Source organism: Macaca mulatta, chromosome 1, assembly GCF_049350105.2.
Source record: "Macaca mulatta isolate MMU2019108-1 chromosome 1, T2T-MMU8v2.0, whole genome shotgun sequence".
Classification (NCBI taxonomy): Eukaryota; Metazoa; Chordata; class Mammalia; order Primates; family Cercopithecidae; genus Macaca; species Macaca mulatta.
In genome coordinates this window covers 7196812-7215294 of record NC_133406.1, presented here as the reverse complement: position 1 = coordinate 7215294, position 18483 = coordinate 7196812, and the positions used below count along the sequence as shown (strand labels likewise).

At 39.0% G+C, this 18483-nt stretch overlaps 1 protein-coding gene across 2 annotated transcripts in view; it reads left to right on the top strand.

Moving 5' to 3' along the window:
• EXO1 (exonuclease 1) overlaps window positions 1-16962 on the top strand; it is a 42049-nt gene extending 25087 nt beyond the window's left edge. The window contains exons 12-15 of one of the 2 annotated variants that reach the window (XM_015127244.3): window positions 4251-4848; window positions 8803-8901; window positions 12215-12408; window positions 16682-16962. In XM_015127244.3, the coding sequence (XP_014982730.3) occupies window positions 4251-4848; window positions 8803-8901; window positions 12215-12408; window positions 16682-16817 (1027 nt within the window). In that variant the 3' untranslated portion in view covers window positions 16818-16962. The remainder of the gene's footprint in view (window positions 1-4250; window positions 4849-8802; window positions 8902-12214; window positions 12409-16681) is intronic. The other variant, XM_077986000.1, reaches the window with a different exon arrangement.
• The last annotated feature ends 1521 nt before the right edge of the window (window positions 16963-18483 follow it).

Sequence of the window (18483 nt, the reverse complement as noted above, 5' to 3'; positions counted from 1 at the left end):
TCCATCTCCCAGGTTCAAGCAATTCTCCTGCCTCAGCCTCCCGAGTAGCTGGGACTACAGGCACCCGCCACCACGCCTAGCCAATTTTTATGTTTTTAGAAGAAACAGGGTTTCACCATTTTGGCCAGGCTGATCTTGAACTCCTGACCTCAAGTGGTCCACACACCTCGGCCTCGCAAAGTGCTGGGATTACAGGTGTGAGTCACCACACCTTGCCCTGTTTTTCAAGTTTAATAAATCAGGCAGCAGTCAGCTTTGTCTAACCATCATGATGGGAGATGAGCATGAAGGAATGAACCACTGGTAGTTTCTTAGTCTCACCTCAGGTGATGTTTCAAACCCTTCTCCCATGGAGTCTTCTCAAGGAAACAGTTGCAATACAATATGATTAAATAATAGTTTTGATTCTACTTTTGCTACTCACCCTCATTAAAGGTGCTTGTTAACAGTGGAATGAAAAATTGGCCACAAAAATGGAACAGTGTTCTAGATAATATGCACTGATTGGGCTGGCCACGGTGGCTCACACCTGTAATCCCAGCACTTTGGGAGGCCGAGGCGGGCAGATCATGAGGTCTGGAGATCGAGACCATCCTGGCTAACATGGTAAAACTCCGTCTCTACTAAAAATACAAAAAATTAGCCAGGCGTGGTGGCGGGCGCCTGTAATCCCAGCTATTTGGGAGGCTGAGGCAGGAGAATTGCTTGAACCCAGGCGGCAGAGGTTGCAGTGAGCCAAAATCACACCACTGCACTCCAGCCTGGGTGACAGAGCGAGACTTCGTCTCAAAAGAAAAAAAAAAACACACACACACACACTAATTAAAAAGTTCTAGAAAGTTGACTTCTCTCACTTGGAACAATTTTTCTAGCTTGGTTTTGCTTTTCCACTGGGGTGAGAGTAGAGTTTCCCTGTGCTGCTGCTTCACGTTGAGCTCTTCTTTGGAGACAACAAATGAGAATGTGTGTCTCGGCCGGGCGCGGTGGCTCAAGCCTGTAATCCCAGCACTTTGGGAGGCCAAGATGGGCGGATCACGAGGTCAGGAGATCGAGACCATCCTGGCTAACACGGTGAAACCCCGTCTCTACTAAAAAATACAAAAAATTAGCCGGGCGAGGTGGCGGGCGCCTGTAGTCCCAGCTACTCGGGAGGCTGAGGCAGGAGAATGGCGTAAACCCAGGAGGCGGAGCTTGCAGTGAGCTGAGATCCGGCCACTGCACTCCAGCCTGGGCGACAGAGCGAAACTCCGTCTCAAAAAAAAAAAAAAAAAGAGAGAGAGAGAATGTGTGTCTCTACAGGGCTTGCCTATTTAGTCATTGTAGAAACTTAAGGAAATCTTCTAGTTTGAGACTGTACATGGCTGCTTTATGTAGTTTAGATGTTTCACTAGCAACTTGTTCAGAGGGTACATTAAGAAATACCTAGAGCCGGGCGCGGTGGCTCAAGCCTGTAATCCCAGCACTTTGGGAGGCCGAGACGGGCGGATCACGAGGTCAGGAGATCGAGACCATCCTGGCTAACACGGTGAAACCCCGTCTCTACTAAAAAATACAAAAAACTAGCCGGGCGAGGTGGCGGCGCCTGTAGTCCCAGCTACTTGGGAGGCTGAGGCAGGAGAATGGCGTAAACCCGGGAGGCGGAGCTTGCAGTGAGCTGAGATCCGGCCACTGTACTCCTGCTCGGGTGACAGAGCGAGACTCAAAAAAAAAAAAAAAAAGAAATACCTAGAGAAATATTTTTTTCTCTATCAGCTTTCTGTGAGAAATAATTATCAGGAGTAAGTCAGTCTTTGATGTATCATTTTATGGCTTATGTTATATAGCAACATTTAATAATGACTAGATAGGACTAGGCTCACGCCTCTAATCTCAGCACTTTGGGAGGACAAGGAGGATAGATCACCTGAGGTCAGGAGTTTGAGATCAGCCTGGCCAACATAGTGAAACCCCATCTCTACTAAGTATACAAAAATTAGCTGGGCGTAGTGGCAGGCGCCTGTAATCCCAGTTTCTCTGGGGGCTGAGGCAGGAGAATTGCTTGAACCCAGAAGGAGGAGCTTGCAGAGAATTGAGATCGCACCCCTGTACTCCAGCCTGGGTAACAGAGCGAGACTCCATCTCAAAAAAATATTTTTTTTAATTAACTGGATATTATTAAATTAGTTTTCAAAGTTAATTTTCAAAGTAATTTTACGTGTTTTTCTATTTCTCACAAAAATATTATGAGATACACAGGATTGATGCTATCTTCACTATTTGGGGTTAAGAGACTGAGGCTCTGAGAGGTTAAGCGTTCTCAAGGTTGTATAGTTAGTACTGGTGCTAGGAAAATTCCTAGTCACAGTTGATATAATGGATTGGAAGCAGCATACAATCCAATAGGCCTGGATTTGAATTCTCACTCTGTCATCTTTTTAGTTGAGTCATCTTTCACACACTGTTCACCTCCCTGAGCCTATTTCTTCATAAAAAATGGATGATTATACACGTAAGTCTGTTGTGAAGGTAAATAGAAACTCTGCGTATCAAGCACCTGGCATAATGCCTAGTCATTAACATATGTGCAAGCATGATCACTCCTCTCTTTTTAATAGAATACAAGTAAAAGGAGATATCAAACATGTAAAACGTTGTCACCAATTTGCCTGCATTTGGGAAGCCTGTTTTAGGTCTTAATTATTTTTATTTTGTAGGTAGTTATCACAGAAACATGCCAGTTTTATCTTTCGAGATCTGGAAATACAAGTCAATTAAGTAACAGTATAGGCCAGTTGGGAGGAAAGTTCTGAGTTTTAATTCTGTTTGTTGCTAGCCAATTAATTTTATAACCCTGGCGTTGTCACTATCACTTCTCTTTACCTGTGAAATGATATGTGGAAGAATAGTTGGGCATCACAGGAATTACTGTTGATTTAAAAATGAATTTGCAGTCATATCTAGGAGCTCACGTTTTCTGCTTACTGAAAAGCCTAGTAAGAGCTTTTCTTCCATGTACTGCTTCCTGCCCCCACCCCATACAACTAATCTAGGGATTTGGTGAAAGGATAGAAAGGATTTTTACTCTCTAGCATTTAGTAAATATTCTGTTCATTATCTTGGATTTGAACTAATGCTTACTAAGGAGGTAAATTCTCTTTAAGTTTTATGTTTTATCTGATCATGTACACTAGGATTTTTTTTTAAACCTAAAAACTCCTTGCCTCCTCAATAATACTGATCTTTCATTTTTATTGGAATTTTTTTTTAAAGCTGCTATACTAAATAGTGACACCTCTTTAGTAATATGGATTTTAATGATTGATTTGAAAGAAAGTCTTAACCTGTATATTTAAAAGAGTGTAGAAGTGTATAGGGTATATAACATGCTGGTAGATTAGTATACTATTACAAGTTCCCAGATGGTATAATGCTAGGAGCAAAGCTAAGATGAAGGGTAAATAGCTAATTTCTTTAATTTTGCTTCCTACAAAATATGAGAGAATAGTTGTAAATTGTCCTTTTGGTTGCATATTTCTACATCTGTTCATATGTTTGACCATCTTTTAGCCCCATCCTAGGTACTATGAAAGATACAAAGACGTGGGAAGTACCTGCCCTCAAAGAGTTTATCTTCTATTTGAGAGTCCATAAGTTTAGGGAAAGAACACCTATATGATGATTAGGCATAAATAAAGTACAGAAGTTCCAGGTACATGTGTATATAGAAGACTGCTTTTAGAAAGTCCTCTCTAGACCGGGCACTGTGGCTCACGCCTGTAATCCAAACACTTTGGGAGGCCGAGGTGGGCGGATCACCTGAGATTGGGAGTTTGAGACCAGCCTGACCAACATGGAGAAACCCGTCTCTACTAAAATGCAAAATTAGCCGGCGTGGTGGCGCGAGCCTGTAATCCCAGCTACTCAGGAGGCTGAGGCAGGAGAATCACTGGAACCCGGGAGGCAGAGGTTGCAATGAGCCGAGATCGTGCCACTGCACTCCAGCCTGGCGACAGAGAGAGACTCCGTCTCAGAAAAAAAGAATGTCCTGTCTAAAAATTCATTGCATAAATAGAATTCTAAATATGTGAATGTTGGCATAATCAAAATTTGAATTTTGACTAAAATTTAAGATTTTTTATGCCTTTATGAAATTATGTATTTATGAGACTTTTTTCAAAAAGCAACTAATTATTCCATTTTGAATCTTGACACCCCTTGAGAAAACTCTAAAATACTTATACTTATTGTTTCTATTCCTTTTTTCCGGTTAGGTTTTTTTGCAGTTCTCCAGATTCTATTGACTGTGTATCAAACAAAGTGAGCAGCCAGCCTCTGGATGAAACTTCTGTCACAGATAAAGAGAATAATCTGCATGAATCAGAGTATGGAGACCAAGAAGGCAAGAGGCTGGTTGACACAAACGTAGCACATAATTCAAGTGTTGACATGCCGAATAATCATATTCCAAGTGATCATATTCCAGACAAGGCAACAGTGTTTACAGATGAAGAGTCTCACTCTTTTAAGAGCAGCAAATTCACAAGGACCATTTCACCACCCACTTTGGGAACGCTAAGAAGTTGTTTTAGTTGGACTGGAGGTCTTGGAGATTTTTCAAGAACGCCGAGCCCCTCTACAAGCACAGCATTGCAGCAATTCCGAAGAAAAAGCGATTCCCCCACCTCTCTGCCTGAGATTAGTGTGTCTGACGTGTCTCAGTTAAAGAGCGAGGAGTCCAGTGATGATGAGGCTCATCCCTTACGAGAAGGGGCGTGTTCTTCACAGTCCCAGGAAAGTGGAGAATTCTCCCTGCAGAGTTCAAATGCATCCGAGCTTTCTCAGTGTTCCAGTAAAGACTCCGATTTAGAGGTAAGTCAAATCCTGAAGGCTTCCTTTTCAAATTTACATGTAAGAAAAAATAGATTGTTACTCAAATCATTGAGGAAATTTTTCCTACACGTAAATGACGAGCTATATTAATTTTTTTCATTCTAAATTCTACTGTGCAGAAAGTTCACATTTTATGCATGTGAAGGACTTCTCTGTATCTTTCACATTTTAAACTCCAATACATGTAAATTAACTCTGTGTATTTCCTGAATCACTGTGTGTTCCACTGGTGGGTATGTCAAGGTATGCCACAGTTCAAACCTAGGCAGAGTGATAATCTGTGAAATGAAAAATTATTATCAGTTTATTGTTCAAATCCTTAATATGCTCTTGAATTCAGATAACATTTAAGACCGTATAAGGGGCCAAGTGCGATGGCTCATGCCTGTAATCCCAGCACTTTGGGAGGCCGGGGTGAGTGGATCACTTGAGTTCAGGAGTTTGAGACCAGCCTGGCCAGCATGGTGAAACCCTGTCTCTACTGAAAATACAAAAATATTAGGCAGGCATGGTGATGGGCGCCTGTGATCCCAGCTATTCGGGAGGCTGAGGCAGGATAATCGCTTGAACCTGGGATGCGGAGGTTGCAGTGAGCCGAGATTGAGCCACTGCACTCCAGCCTGGGGGACAGAGCCAGACTGTCTCAAAAAAAAAAAGAAAAAGAAAAAAAAAAAAGAGAGAGAGACCTTATAAGGAAGTGGCCCTGTTAATGCAATGGTATCCATCTTAAGTTTTAGTACTTCAGAAATATATTTTCATTTACTCTTCTTATTCCTGCTAAACACCTTATGACAAGACAAAACAGTAATACAAGTGATGTTGTAATTCTGTTTTAAATTAATAAAAGCATCCTAACCAGTTTTTTCTTCTAGTAATATATAATGTATCTTGTATTCTGACATAAAACTCCAAATAAGTACAGTCGTGTGTTACTTAACTATATGTTCTGAGACATGCATTGTTAGGTGATCTGATTTGGTCGTTGTACAAACATCATAGAGTGAACGTATACAAACCTAGATGGTCTAGCCTACTACACACCTAGGCTAGATGCTAAAGCGTTATTGCTCTGAGGCTACAACCTGTACAGCACGTTACTGAACTGAACATTGTAGGCAACTATAACACAATGGTAAGTATTTGTGTATCACACATAGAAAGTTATAGTGAAAATACTGAATATGCAATCCAAATATGCAGACCACTGAATACATGATCTGCTGTTGAATGAAACATGGTTACGCAGTACGTGACTGTACTGCTCATAAGATCCAGTGATATATTTTTAAATGACATGTTGGCAGTAGCTTTTTTAAACCTGAGTTATCTCAAATTAACCAATATAACATTCCTTCTTTATCTTTATGAACTATAATAACCGACCAAGTTGTAGGAACAATTATAGCCATGGTAATATTTGACAAAATTTTGATACCTGATAATTCCAAATATTGAACAGCATCTAATAAATCAGTGTAGCTTTTATTTATTAAAGAAGAAAATATTTTATTCAAGTTCCCAAAGGAAACTAGAGATATACTGGACTGAAATTGAAGAAAAAAGCCAAATTAAAATGTGTAAATAAGTTGTTTTCATTTGGAGAAAGCTGAAATGTATTCATATATTTGAACCCAAAATCTGTCCCCTGTGCCTTTTTTTACATTTTTTTTTTCCCAAAATCGGGCAGCCTCCTGAGCCAGAGTAGGCTCAGAGACTTCCTTCTTATGTTTGTTGTTGTTGTTGTTGTTGTTGTTGTTTTGCGACAGTCTCACTGTGTCACCCAGGCTGGAGTGCAGTGGCACAGTCTCGGCTCACTGCAACCTCCGCCTCCTGGGTTCAAGTGATTCTCCTGTCTCAGCCTCCTGAATATTTGGGATGACAGGTGTACACCACCATGCCTGGCTAATTTTTGTTTTTTTGGTAGAGATGGGGTTTCACCATATTGGTCAGGCTGGTCTCGAACTCCTGACCTCAGATGATCCACCCCCACCTCAGCCTCCCAAAATGCTGGGACTACAGACATGAGCCACCTCACTCGGCCCTTCTTACGTTTTTCAGAGGCTGCCGAGACATACCCTTGGCCACCTTGGACGCTTCTGCTTTTCTTTTCCCTTTCTTTCACTTTGCCTTCGGCTGGTCCATCCTGAGTACTGTGCACCCTGGACTAGAAGAGTGTTTCTTTTACTGTGAACCTCCATCTTTATCTCGTCTTTGTCATTTCTACTTCGCCCTGCATCTTCTCTTACTGCCACTTGGGTACCACAGCATTGGCTGTCTTGAACATCTTTCATAAAAACATCACTGTTAATTTGTGAGGATATTAAGTCTGCTGAGTTCCTTTGGGGTTGTCTTTTTTATATTTCCAGCATGCATCTTACTATTTCATTTACTTTGGAAGCGTTTAGCCAGGTTTTCCTGGGAAGCCATATCGGCTCCCACTGTAGGCTGGTCATACTAATAGAATTCCTCATTTTGTCTTCCGGGCTAACCTTTTTTAATACACTAATGGTTACAGAAATATGAATCCTCCTCCCCTAGCCACGCCCCCCCCCGAAAGTTAACAAACTAAACAAAACTAGGAATCATTCATTAAGTCATCTCTTTTGCTGCCAGATGTAGTAAACTCTTACTAGAATAAATAGTTAATTCTCAAAGAATTTGATGCTGACAGTTAACGTAAAATGATATAATCTTTCTTTGATTCAGAAATGTTTCAGAAAGCTGTGATGCCCTTGGGGCATCATTTTGAATATCAGTTTTTATCCTATAGTTCAGAAGAAAATGCTCCAATATTAGAGCCTTCTGTTGGTAGTTCACTGTGAAAAGCAACACTCATAGATTCTGTGTTGGGTTCCTTGACCATATTTGAGGTTGAAGTCATCTTAGGACCTTCCTTGTGATCTTCAGGAAATGATTTAGCTCAGAGTCACAATACTGTTAGCTATGAGCAAGGAATGTTAGGGTTTCTGTAAGGTATAACACAAGTTAATGGGGTGCTTTTCACTATTCGGTTTTTTATTGCCCTTTTTTTTTTGTTTTTTTTTTGGTTTTTTGAGTCTGTTCTGTTGCGTAGGCTGGATTGCAGAAGTACAATCTTGGCTCACTGCAACCTCCACCTCGCGCGTTCAAGCGATTTTCCCCACCTCAGCCTCCCAAGTAGCTGAGATAACAGGCATGTGCCACCACGCCCGGCTAATTTTTGTATTTTTAGTAGAGACGAGTTTTCACCATGTTGGCCAGACTGGTCTCGAACTCCTGACCTCAAGTGGTCTGCCCAAAGTACTGGGCATTGGCCTCCCAAAGTACTGGGATTACAGGCATGAGCCTCCACACCTGGTCTCATTGTCCTCTTTTATTTGACTTTCATGGGAATGCAGATTATAAGAGAACTCTCCATCTATAGAAAAGTCTCATCTGATAGAAAATTGGGGGCAGAGGGTAGGTCTGAAAGTCGTCAGTAAAGGTGAAGTGCATCGAATACAATACTAATCCACTTGAAAGTGGATACCTTTTTTTTCTCTTTAAAGTTAAACATGTTACTTGATTAAAAGAAGGGATGGAGCTGCACCTGTTCAACTTATTTTAGCTAGTAAGATGAAAACTGTTAACCACACATGTGTAACTCAACATTTTCACAGTAGCAGACTTGTGTTTTATCTGACTCAGCATTTTTACATCCTCTTCTAACAGTTCATAAAAGACTTTAATTTTAAGTAGATATTTTATGTAATTGACCTCTCCAGCTGAAACATCTTGCTAGCTTCTTCCATGAAATTGGCAGACATCATCCTTTCCATATTAGATTCGTTTTCTTTTATTGATTCTCTCCCATGGTCTTATTTATTTTCCATTTTGTTGAATATTGGTTTGTTGTCATAAAAATTCTATAGTAAAAATATTATTTTATTTTATTTTTTGATCTGGGGACTCAAGGAATCTGATTGCAATACTAAGTTACTTGACAGTCAAAGTGACCAGACCTCCAAGCTACGTTTATCTCATTTCTCAAAAGACACACCTCTAAGGAACAAGGTAAAACATTTATTTAATTTTTTTTTTAATTTCAGAAGCAGTGTATGCTTACAACTAGAAAATGAGAAATACAAGCAGAATTAAAAATGGAAATACCTGTAGTCTCTCATTTATATAAAAATGTCTGCTTTAAAACTTCATGCTTGACTGTAGGTGTTTAAGCAGTGAAACTTATTTTCTCTTGCAGTGTGTATGAAAGATCATTTTCCATGTACTTTTAGTCATTAATGTGATGACTTTATAATATGCAGTTGTATGGGTTTGGCCAATCCTCTTATTTTTGTCATTTACCCTAAATTGTTTTGCTCTAGCAAATAATACTGCAACCAAGATATTGTGGATAAATATTTGAGGACATGTTCCTGATTAGTCTGTAAGGATTCATTCCATGGAGGCATGTATGATTTAGCATTGATTCGTAGTCCCAAGGCGTGTGTGATTTAGCATTGATACGTAGTCCCAAGGCGTGTGTGATTTAGCATTGATACATACTGCCAAAAGGCCGCCTAGAAACTGTGTACCCATGGTTTTTTAAATCCAAATATATAGATATTTGTGTTACTACATAGCAAAGCATATTTTATATATTAAGCACAAATTAAAGCATATTTTATGTATTAAGTGTTCTTGTTCATCAATATAAAAACACTATTTCCTAACTTAAAAGATGGATAAAGGTCATAAACAGGTCACAAAAGGAAAAGTACCAATGGTTGATTAATATATGTTTAACCTCATTTGTTTAACCATATGTTTAACCTCATTAGTAATCAAATAGTGCAAATTAAAATAATAAAATCATTTCTTGCCTCTTCATATTTCCAAAAAATGTTTTTAATTATGCTCATTTTTTATGAGAGTATAGAATCACATATTTTAAAAGGTAAGCATTTGTCTGCCATTTCTAGAAAAAAATTTGAAAGAGTTCAAATAATTCAAACCAGTAAGTGTATTCTAGAACTTTAGCCTAAGGAAACATTGAGAATTTAAATACAAGAATACTTAATACTGCATTGGTTATAATAGTGAAAAATTGGAAATAATCTAAATAACAATAAGGGAGTGAATTATTAAATAATCTTTGGTTTTAGCTCTTAGTGGTAGAAATATAGGTGAACTTTTTTGTGTTCTTTTTCTTGTGTTTTTCTACCATGAGCATATATTATGTTTCTAGTACCATAAAAACTTCTTAAAATTGTAATACAGGCCCTGCTTATCCATTTGAAAGAAGATGTCCGTCTCACACAATATAAATATCAATTCTACCATAGTCAATATGGGTTGCTATAACAGAATACCAGAAACTGGATTTGCTTAAATGATAAATATTTATTTCTCACAATTCTAAAGGCTGGGAAGTCCCCGGTCTAGGCACCAGCAGATTTGGTGTCTGGTGAGAGCCCACTTCCTGGTTTGCAGACAGATGCCTTCTTGCTGTGTCCTTACATGGTAGAGGGAGAGAGCATCTCTTTTGTACCTCTTCTTACAAGGGCACTAATCTCATTCCTGAGGGCTCCACTCTCATGATCTAATCACCTCTCAAAAATCCCACCATCACATTAGGATTTAAAGGGTCAGGACTTCAACATGAATGTGGGGGGCACACAACGTTCAGTCCATAGCAAATTCCAATACATTAAAGATACAAATATAAAATATGTAAATATGAGATTATTTTTTAAATTTTTGAGCAAGAAGGCTTTTGCAGTCATATCTACTAACTTGAAAAGACATTCATTATTATTGAAAAGGAAAAAATGTTAATAATATGTATAGTGGTGTTTTGTTTAAATACTTTAAAATATTCATGTGCACATTTGCATGTTTGTAGTATCACATTAAGAAGTCTGGAAAGATACATGCAGAATAATTTACAATGATGGGTATGACTGGAGATGTAGAAAGTACTTTTCCAAAAGGAGTTATGTCTAGATAGTAAAGCATCATATTATTATTATTATTCTCAGAGATTTGCCTTGTCAGGGATTTAACTACCACTTCTGTTTTGGTGACCCTCCAGCTGAGCTTTCCCTGATACCCGTCTTTAATACCTAAAATCAAACTCGTGCCTTTTACCTCTATTTCTTCTCAGAATGTTTTTTATCTATTAAATAAAATTATATTACCTGCCACTTAGTTTCAAAATCCTAAGGTTGTCCTTTTCCTTCATAATTGTCAGTTTGATCCTTCTACAGCAGTTAGAGAAAAACAACCAAACATTGATACCTTTCCAAATTCTAACGTTTCTTTCTTTGTCTTCTTTTTTTCTCCCCATCACCAACACATATTTAAGGATTTCATCTTTACTGTGTGAAACTTTAACTTTTCCATTCTTTATACACACACTGCCAGATTCATATTATAAACCTTTTTTAATATACCTCATTCTTACTATCCTGAGAAGCAATAACAAAACTTCATTGTCTCCATTCTATCCACAGGGTAAAAATCAACCCTTAGTAGAAACAGCCTAAATGTCAATAGAGGTTTGTTTAAGTAAGTTATGGCATATATATACAATGGAAGAACAGGCAACCTATTCCAAATAAAATTCTATTTCCTGTGAACTGAAAAAAATATCTAAGATACATCATTAAGTGGAATCAAGATACATTAAGTGAGAAAAATGAAGTGCACAACAGCGTGTATTATGCTGCCAGTTTGTGTGTGTGTGTGTGTGTGTGTGTGTGTGTGTGTGCACGCATGAGTCTGGATGCACAGGAAGCTGGGAATGCACAGGAAGCCAGGAGCAGCAATTGCCTCTGGAAAGGGAGGCAGTGAGAGAGATTCATTTTGTTCTCTGTTCCTTTACAAAAGAGAGAACTTTTAAATTTTATGCCAGGTTTACTGTTACCTGTTAAAATAATTCATGATGACTTCTGTAATAGACGTTTATAAATAGCACATTTTTACCATTGCTTATGGGTTATTTTGTTCTTATGTATAAAGAATAGTTTGACTGGTCGCAATGGCTCACGCCTGTAATCTCAGCACTTTGGGAGGCCCAGGCGGGTGGATCACGAGGTCAGGAGATCAAGACCATCCTGGCTAACACAGGGAAACCCCGTCTCTACTAAAAATATAAAAAAATAGCTGGCCATGGTGGCAGGCGCCTGTAGTCCCAGCTACTCAGGAGACTGAGGCAAAAGAATGGCGTGAACCCGGGAATTGGAGGTTGCAGTGAGCTGAGATCGCGCCACTGCACTCCAGACTGGGCAACAGAGCTACACTCCGTCTCAATAAATAAGAATAGTTTGAAATTAAAGTGAGTTGCTTTAACAGAATGGCCTTAAAATGGGTGTTTAATCTTCAGGTTCCTGGGCTATATAAATCCAGTTCTGCAGACTCTCTTTCTGCAACCAAGATCAAACCTCTAGGACCTGCCAGAGCCAGTGGGCTGAGCAAGAAGCCAGCAAGCATCCAGAAGCGAAAGCATCATAATGCCGAGAACAAGCCGGGATTACAGATCAAACTCAATGAGCTCTGGAAAAACTTTGGATTTAAAAAGTGAGTTGCCTTGTTTCTTATTCTGAAACAAGATAAACTGTTATTTTCTGTAATTTCCATCCCTTTCTCCCAACTCTTTCTAGTTTCGTATGAGTCAAGTTTTGTTTCTCTCACTATAAAATAATTATTTTTCTCTCTTCCCTTTAACTGATTCTTTATACTTAATTTCAATTTCTATACCTTCTTTTCATAAAAAGACGGCAAACTAAAAAAACCAGTTTTCAGTCTGGTTTTGGGGGCTCTCTGATGTTAAGCAAATTGCTTTCCTAGGCCTTAAGTCTCTTGCCTTCCTTTTTTTATCTCTCAGGATTGTAAAGAGAAAAAAATTTTATTTTATTTTATTTTATTTTATTTTATTTTATTTTATTTTATTTTATTTTGTTTTGAGACAGAGTTTCGCTCTTGTTACCCAGACTGGAATGCAATGGTGCAATCTCCACTCACTACAACCTCCGCCTCCCAAGTAGCTGGGATTACAGGCGTGCGCCACCATGCCCGGCTAATTTTGTATTTTTAGTAGACACAGGGTTTCTCCATGTTGGTCAGGCTGGTTTCGAACTCCCAACCTCAGGTGATCTGCCCGCCTCGGCCTCCCAAAGTGCTGAGATTACAGGCATGAGCCACTGCACCTGGCTGAAAATAAGATTTTTAAAGAAGGGCTAGAAGTACAGTGCTATATCATACTTCTCTAATTTATCAATCTTAAAATGGGGAGACTCATTGGATTTATATGATGAATTTGCCAGATTTGCAGTGTATGTGGCCAGCACTGCTTTAAAAGAATTCATCCTCTATATAGTTAAATTTTTGTTAACCATAATACTTCCTTCTGTTAGACCACAAAATTAGCCGCAGAGTAGCATTACCTTATAGCTATTTTCTCATTCTCAATAAAAGAAATGTGCTAAGTTTAATAAAAGATTTTTTTAACTATATGGAATGATAGGATTAAACCTTACCTAATAGAAATATTGTCATACATGAGGTGGTATGAGTGGGAAACACTTTGTGAATAAGTAAGTGCTGGACAATCGTTTCTTATTTTCCATTGTGCAAAGTCTAGGATTAAACCATATGACAGCAGTTTTCAAACGTTTTATTTTCAGGAATGCTTTATACTCTTAAAAATTATTAAAGGCCCCAAAACACTTTGGTTTATGTAGGTTATATTTGTCAACACTTACCCATCATAGAAATTGAAATGAACATTTAAAAGTATTAATTTTAAAATAACGGTAAGCCTATTACATATGAATGTAGATAGTACATTTAAAAAATAAATAGCTGTATTTTCCAAATCCCCCTAAAAGGTAAAAAAAGTGGCACGGTTTTACATTTCATTTTGCAAATCTTTACTGTCTAGTTTGCAAATCTTTACTGTCTGGCTTAATAGAACTCAGCTGGATTCTTACATCTGCTTCTACATTTGATCTGTTATGATTTGGTGTTTTGGTTGAGTATATGAAGGAAATAGACATTTGTAGTTAGAAAATATATATTTTGATAGCCCTTTTAGATAATGATAAATTTTCTTCTCTGCTGTTATGTCTAAATTCAACAACTTGTAGTTTCTTAAGGTTAGTTGTAGTGTAGAATATGAAACCATATCGACTGACTTTTTGTACTCTGTTATATTACAGTCCACTGGTGTACCTTTCTTCTGTTGCCTAGGGTGGAATGGCACAATCATGGCTCACTGTACCCTCGACCTCCTAAGCTCAAGCAGTCCTCCTGCCTCAGCCTCCTGAGTAGCTGGGACTACAGGCGTATGCCACCACCCCCAGTTAATTATTTAATTTTTTATTGCAGGTGTGAGCCACTTTGCCTGGCCTACACTGGTGCACTTTTAATGCATCCTTTACATGTAACATCATGAGTTGGTCATTTGGAAAATATTGGGTCATTGAGATGTACTTCCAAATATTGATATATTTTATTATACAATATAAGAAAAAAGTCGCAATCAATGAAGCCTTTAACATTGGAAAACCATTGTGTGGCAGATATGTTTTCCAAAATTTTAATTTTCATATGAAAGCTTGAATTTTATCATTAGCAACAAATACTGTTATTTATTTTTCTTTTTTTTTTTTTTTTTTTTTTTTTTTTGAGACGGAGTCTCGCTCTGTCGCCCAGGCTGGAGTGCAGTGGCCGGATCTCAGCTCACTGCAAGCTCCGCCTCCCGGGTTCACGCCATTCTCCTGCCTCAGCCTCCCGAGTAGCTGGGACTACAGGCGCCTGTCACCTTGCCCGGCTAGTTTTTTGTATTTTTTTTTTTTTTAGTAGAGACGGGGTTTCACCGTGTTAGCCAGGATAGTCTCGATCTCCTGACCTTGTGATCCACCCGTCTCGGCCTCCCAAAGTGCTGGGATTACAGGCTTGAGCCACCGCGCCCGGCCTTATTTTTCTTTAAAGTAACAGACTCTCTTTGTTCATTTTATTTGTTTGTTTGTTTGTTTATTTATTTTGAGACAAAGTCTCTCTTTGTCACCCAGGCTGGAGTTCAGTGGCACAATCTCAGTTCACTGCAGCCTCCGCCTCCTGGGTTCAAGTGATTCACCTGTCTCAGCCTCCCAAGTAACTGGGATTACAGGCACCTGCCACCATGCCCTGCTAATTTTTTATTTTTTGTAGAGATCAGGTTTCGCTGTGTTGGCCAGGCTGGTTTCGAACTCCTGACCTCAAGTGATCCACCTGCTTGAGCCTCCCAAAGTGCTAGGATTACAGACATAAGCCAGCACGCCTGGCCCCTTTTTGTTCATTTTAGAGAAGTCCTGAATGACCTTAGTGTCACATGCTTTTACTTGAGATAAACTATCATACTTCTATACACAATAGAAGTGTTTTGTTTGTGCTTTCCATTTTGCCACAGAATATTAAAAAGCATACCAAAAAATTAGCCGAGCGTGGTGGCATGTGCCTATCGTCCCAGCTTCTCAGGAGGCTGAAGTGGCAGAATTGCTTGAGCCCAGGAGGTGGAGGTTGCAGTGAGCTGAGATTGCAGCACTGCACTCCAGCCAGAGTGCAACAGAACGAGACCCTGTCTCAAAAAATTTAAAAAAAAAAAAATTTGAAGTATACCAAAGGGTTGAGATTTAATGAAATTAGTGATTTTTACTGCTTCCATCAAGAACATTTTTGAGACTTTTCTTTAACTGCAAGTGCACGGAGCTGGAGAATACAAATAGTGCTGGTATGACTTGTACAGTGTGATGCCACCGTGTTGATTGACACCGAGTTGTCAGCAGTTTCACTCAGTTCTGCTTTAGCAACATCCATACAAGTGTCAGCACAGTGGAAAGGAGGAACAAAGTCTGAATATTGTAAGAATAGTTTTGATCTTGGAAACCTGTTGAAAGGATCTTGGGACTCTCCAGGGGTCATGGAACATGCTTTGAAAACTGTTGCTAGAGAGAAATTAAGGGTGCAACAGTATTCTTAAATACCTTTGAGAAAAAAAGACTTACTGGTGTTTAATTTTTGTTGACAGGAGATAGAATTACCTGTAATATCTTCATAACAGGATTAATTTTTATAGATAGCTTCCTTCCAGAAAAGAAAAAAGAAGAAAAAACTGAGAGGAGAATAAAAGATAGGGCTTAGGCCGGGCACGGTGGCTCACGCCTGTAATCCCAGCACTTTGGGAGGCTGAAGCAGGCTGATCACTTGAGGTCGGGAGTTTGAGACCAGCCTGACCAGCATGGTGAAACGCCATCTGTAGTAAAAATACAAAACTCAGCCAGACGTGGTGGTGCAGGCCTGTAGTTCCAGCTACTCGGGCTGAAGCAAGATAATCGCTTGAACCCAGGAGGCGGAGGTTGCAGTGAGCCAATATCATGCCACTGCACTCCAGCCTAGATGACAGAGCAAGACTGTCTCAAAAACGAAAAAAAAAAAGGTAGGGCTTCACCAGGGCTTAACCATTTGTTCCTGCTTCACTTATATTGGTTCTTAACCATACTTGAGAAGGGCACTAAGGAGAAAAGAATTAAAGTATTGGAATCATTCTGCCTTAGCTAATATATCGAGTGGTGGCCCAGCACCTACACTGAATGGTGATTTTGAAAGCAAGAAGAGGCACTAAGAAGTGAGACTCCGAATGTATGGGGAGTGCTCACAGGAGAAGCTGATTGTGTTATATAATGAATTGAACGAGATTATACAGTAAACTGTCTTATCCTCTTCATATCCCTCTATTTTGTCCAGGTAGAATATTTCTTCTCTCATAATCAGTACCCTAAAAATACCAAATTTATGTTATTGTATTTTGCAGAGATTCCGAAAAGCTTCCTTCTTGTAAGAAGCCCCTGTCCCCGGTCAGAGATAACATCCAACTAACTCCAGAAGCGGAAGAGGATATATTTAACAAACCTGAGTGTGTGCGTGTTCAAAGAGCGATATTCCAGTAAATCAGACTGCTGCGATGCTTTTGCCTGCAAGAGAATCTGATCAATTTGAAGTCCCTGTTTGGGAATGAGGCACTTATCAGCCTGAAGAATTTTTTTTCATTCTGTGCCATTTTAAGAATAGAATACATTTTGTATATTAACTTTATAATTGGGTTGTGGTTTTTTTGCTCAGCTTTTTATATTTTTATAAGAAGCTAAATAGAAGAAGAATTGTATCTCTGACAAGTTTTTGGAAGTTTTAATGTTAATTGGGAAAATCCCCTGGAGTTTATAAAAATCTACTCTAAATATTTCTGTAATGTTGTCAAGTAGAAAGATAGCAAATGGAGAAACTACAGTCCTAGAGGAAATCACTGTTTCTCCAGGCTTTAAAGTTTTCCACTTGCCTTTCCCGTCTGTCCTTCAGAGTTGAATTGAAAATAAAGTTGAGATGGGAGGGGGTAATTGGAAGGGTTAAAGATCATTACACAAATGAGACAGTGCTCTCTTATCCCTGAAGGTTTTGGTTGGATTATAGGTTGACACTGAAGGAAAATTTTCAGCATCATATGAAAGGAAGTACTTCTTATATCATTAATATTTTTAAACTTCAAAATAGCCTCAGTTTTAATATATATTTTTTGAAGTGTGGGCTAAAGCTTCCTTAACATATATTTAAAACTAGTCCGCTGAACGCTGCATAAGATACTAAATCTGCAAGGTCTGTGACACGTACTCTCTGCAAAGAAATGGGCAGATGCATGGAAAGAGAACCAGCTACTAACTGAGGAGCTGAAGTGACAGGAATTAAAGGATTTCTAAAAGTATTTGTGATACAGAGGATAAAGGAAAGAGCCAGAGTATTTATATTTTTAAGTGAGACTCGGTAGAGGACTCTAGGAAAATGAGATCAGAGTGGAATAAAAGCTAACTAAAGCTATTACAAAATGAAAACTAAAACCCAAAAAGGCCCAATCTGAAAAAGACCTAATCCAAAGAACAAAAGCAGATTTGAATTCTCCATGCATGTTTCCTGTTATAAAACAAATTCGGAATGTGAATCAAACATTGTCTACAAATATTTATCCCCTCACTCACTAAAAATGCTACTTAAATGACAGAAAAGGAATAAGACAAATCCACAAGGGTTAACAGAATGGAAGAAGAGACATCAGGCAAGGAAACTGATGGATGAGTAGTAAGTGATTTAACAAAGAAATGATCATTGTCAGTGGCAGAAGACTAGAAGAGGTAAAAGTCTGATAAGCTTGACAAATGGAGACATGCAGATTCCTCTAAAGCCAGAGGTGCAGAGTAAGTGGAAATAGGATTGGTTTTGGAAATCTTTAAAAATAGTGTGGGAGAAGGGGCAGATGGCAGCAGTGCCAGTTTCCAATCTCCAAATCACCATATAATAGCAACTGGATAGCAAAATAAAAATCCATGAGCAACGTGAGTGGGTGAAGATAGCCACAAGACCACAAGCTGGCATTGGCATCAGTTCAGGCGAAGCAGAGTGAGGAAATGGCATCTAATGACCTGAGGACAGTACAGCAGGCCAGGTTGAAAACAGCACTCAAGTGGGAGAGGCTTTGCCCATTTTGAAGGTGGGTGAGTCCAAGAGGCTTGTATTAAGGTCTGAAGGACTGAAGTAAACTAGCCCCTAGGAAGTATTAGAACTGATTCA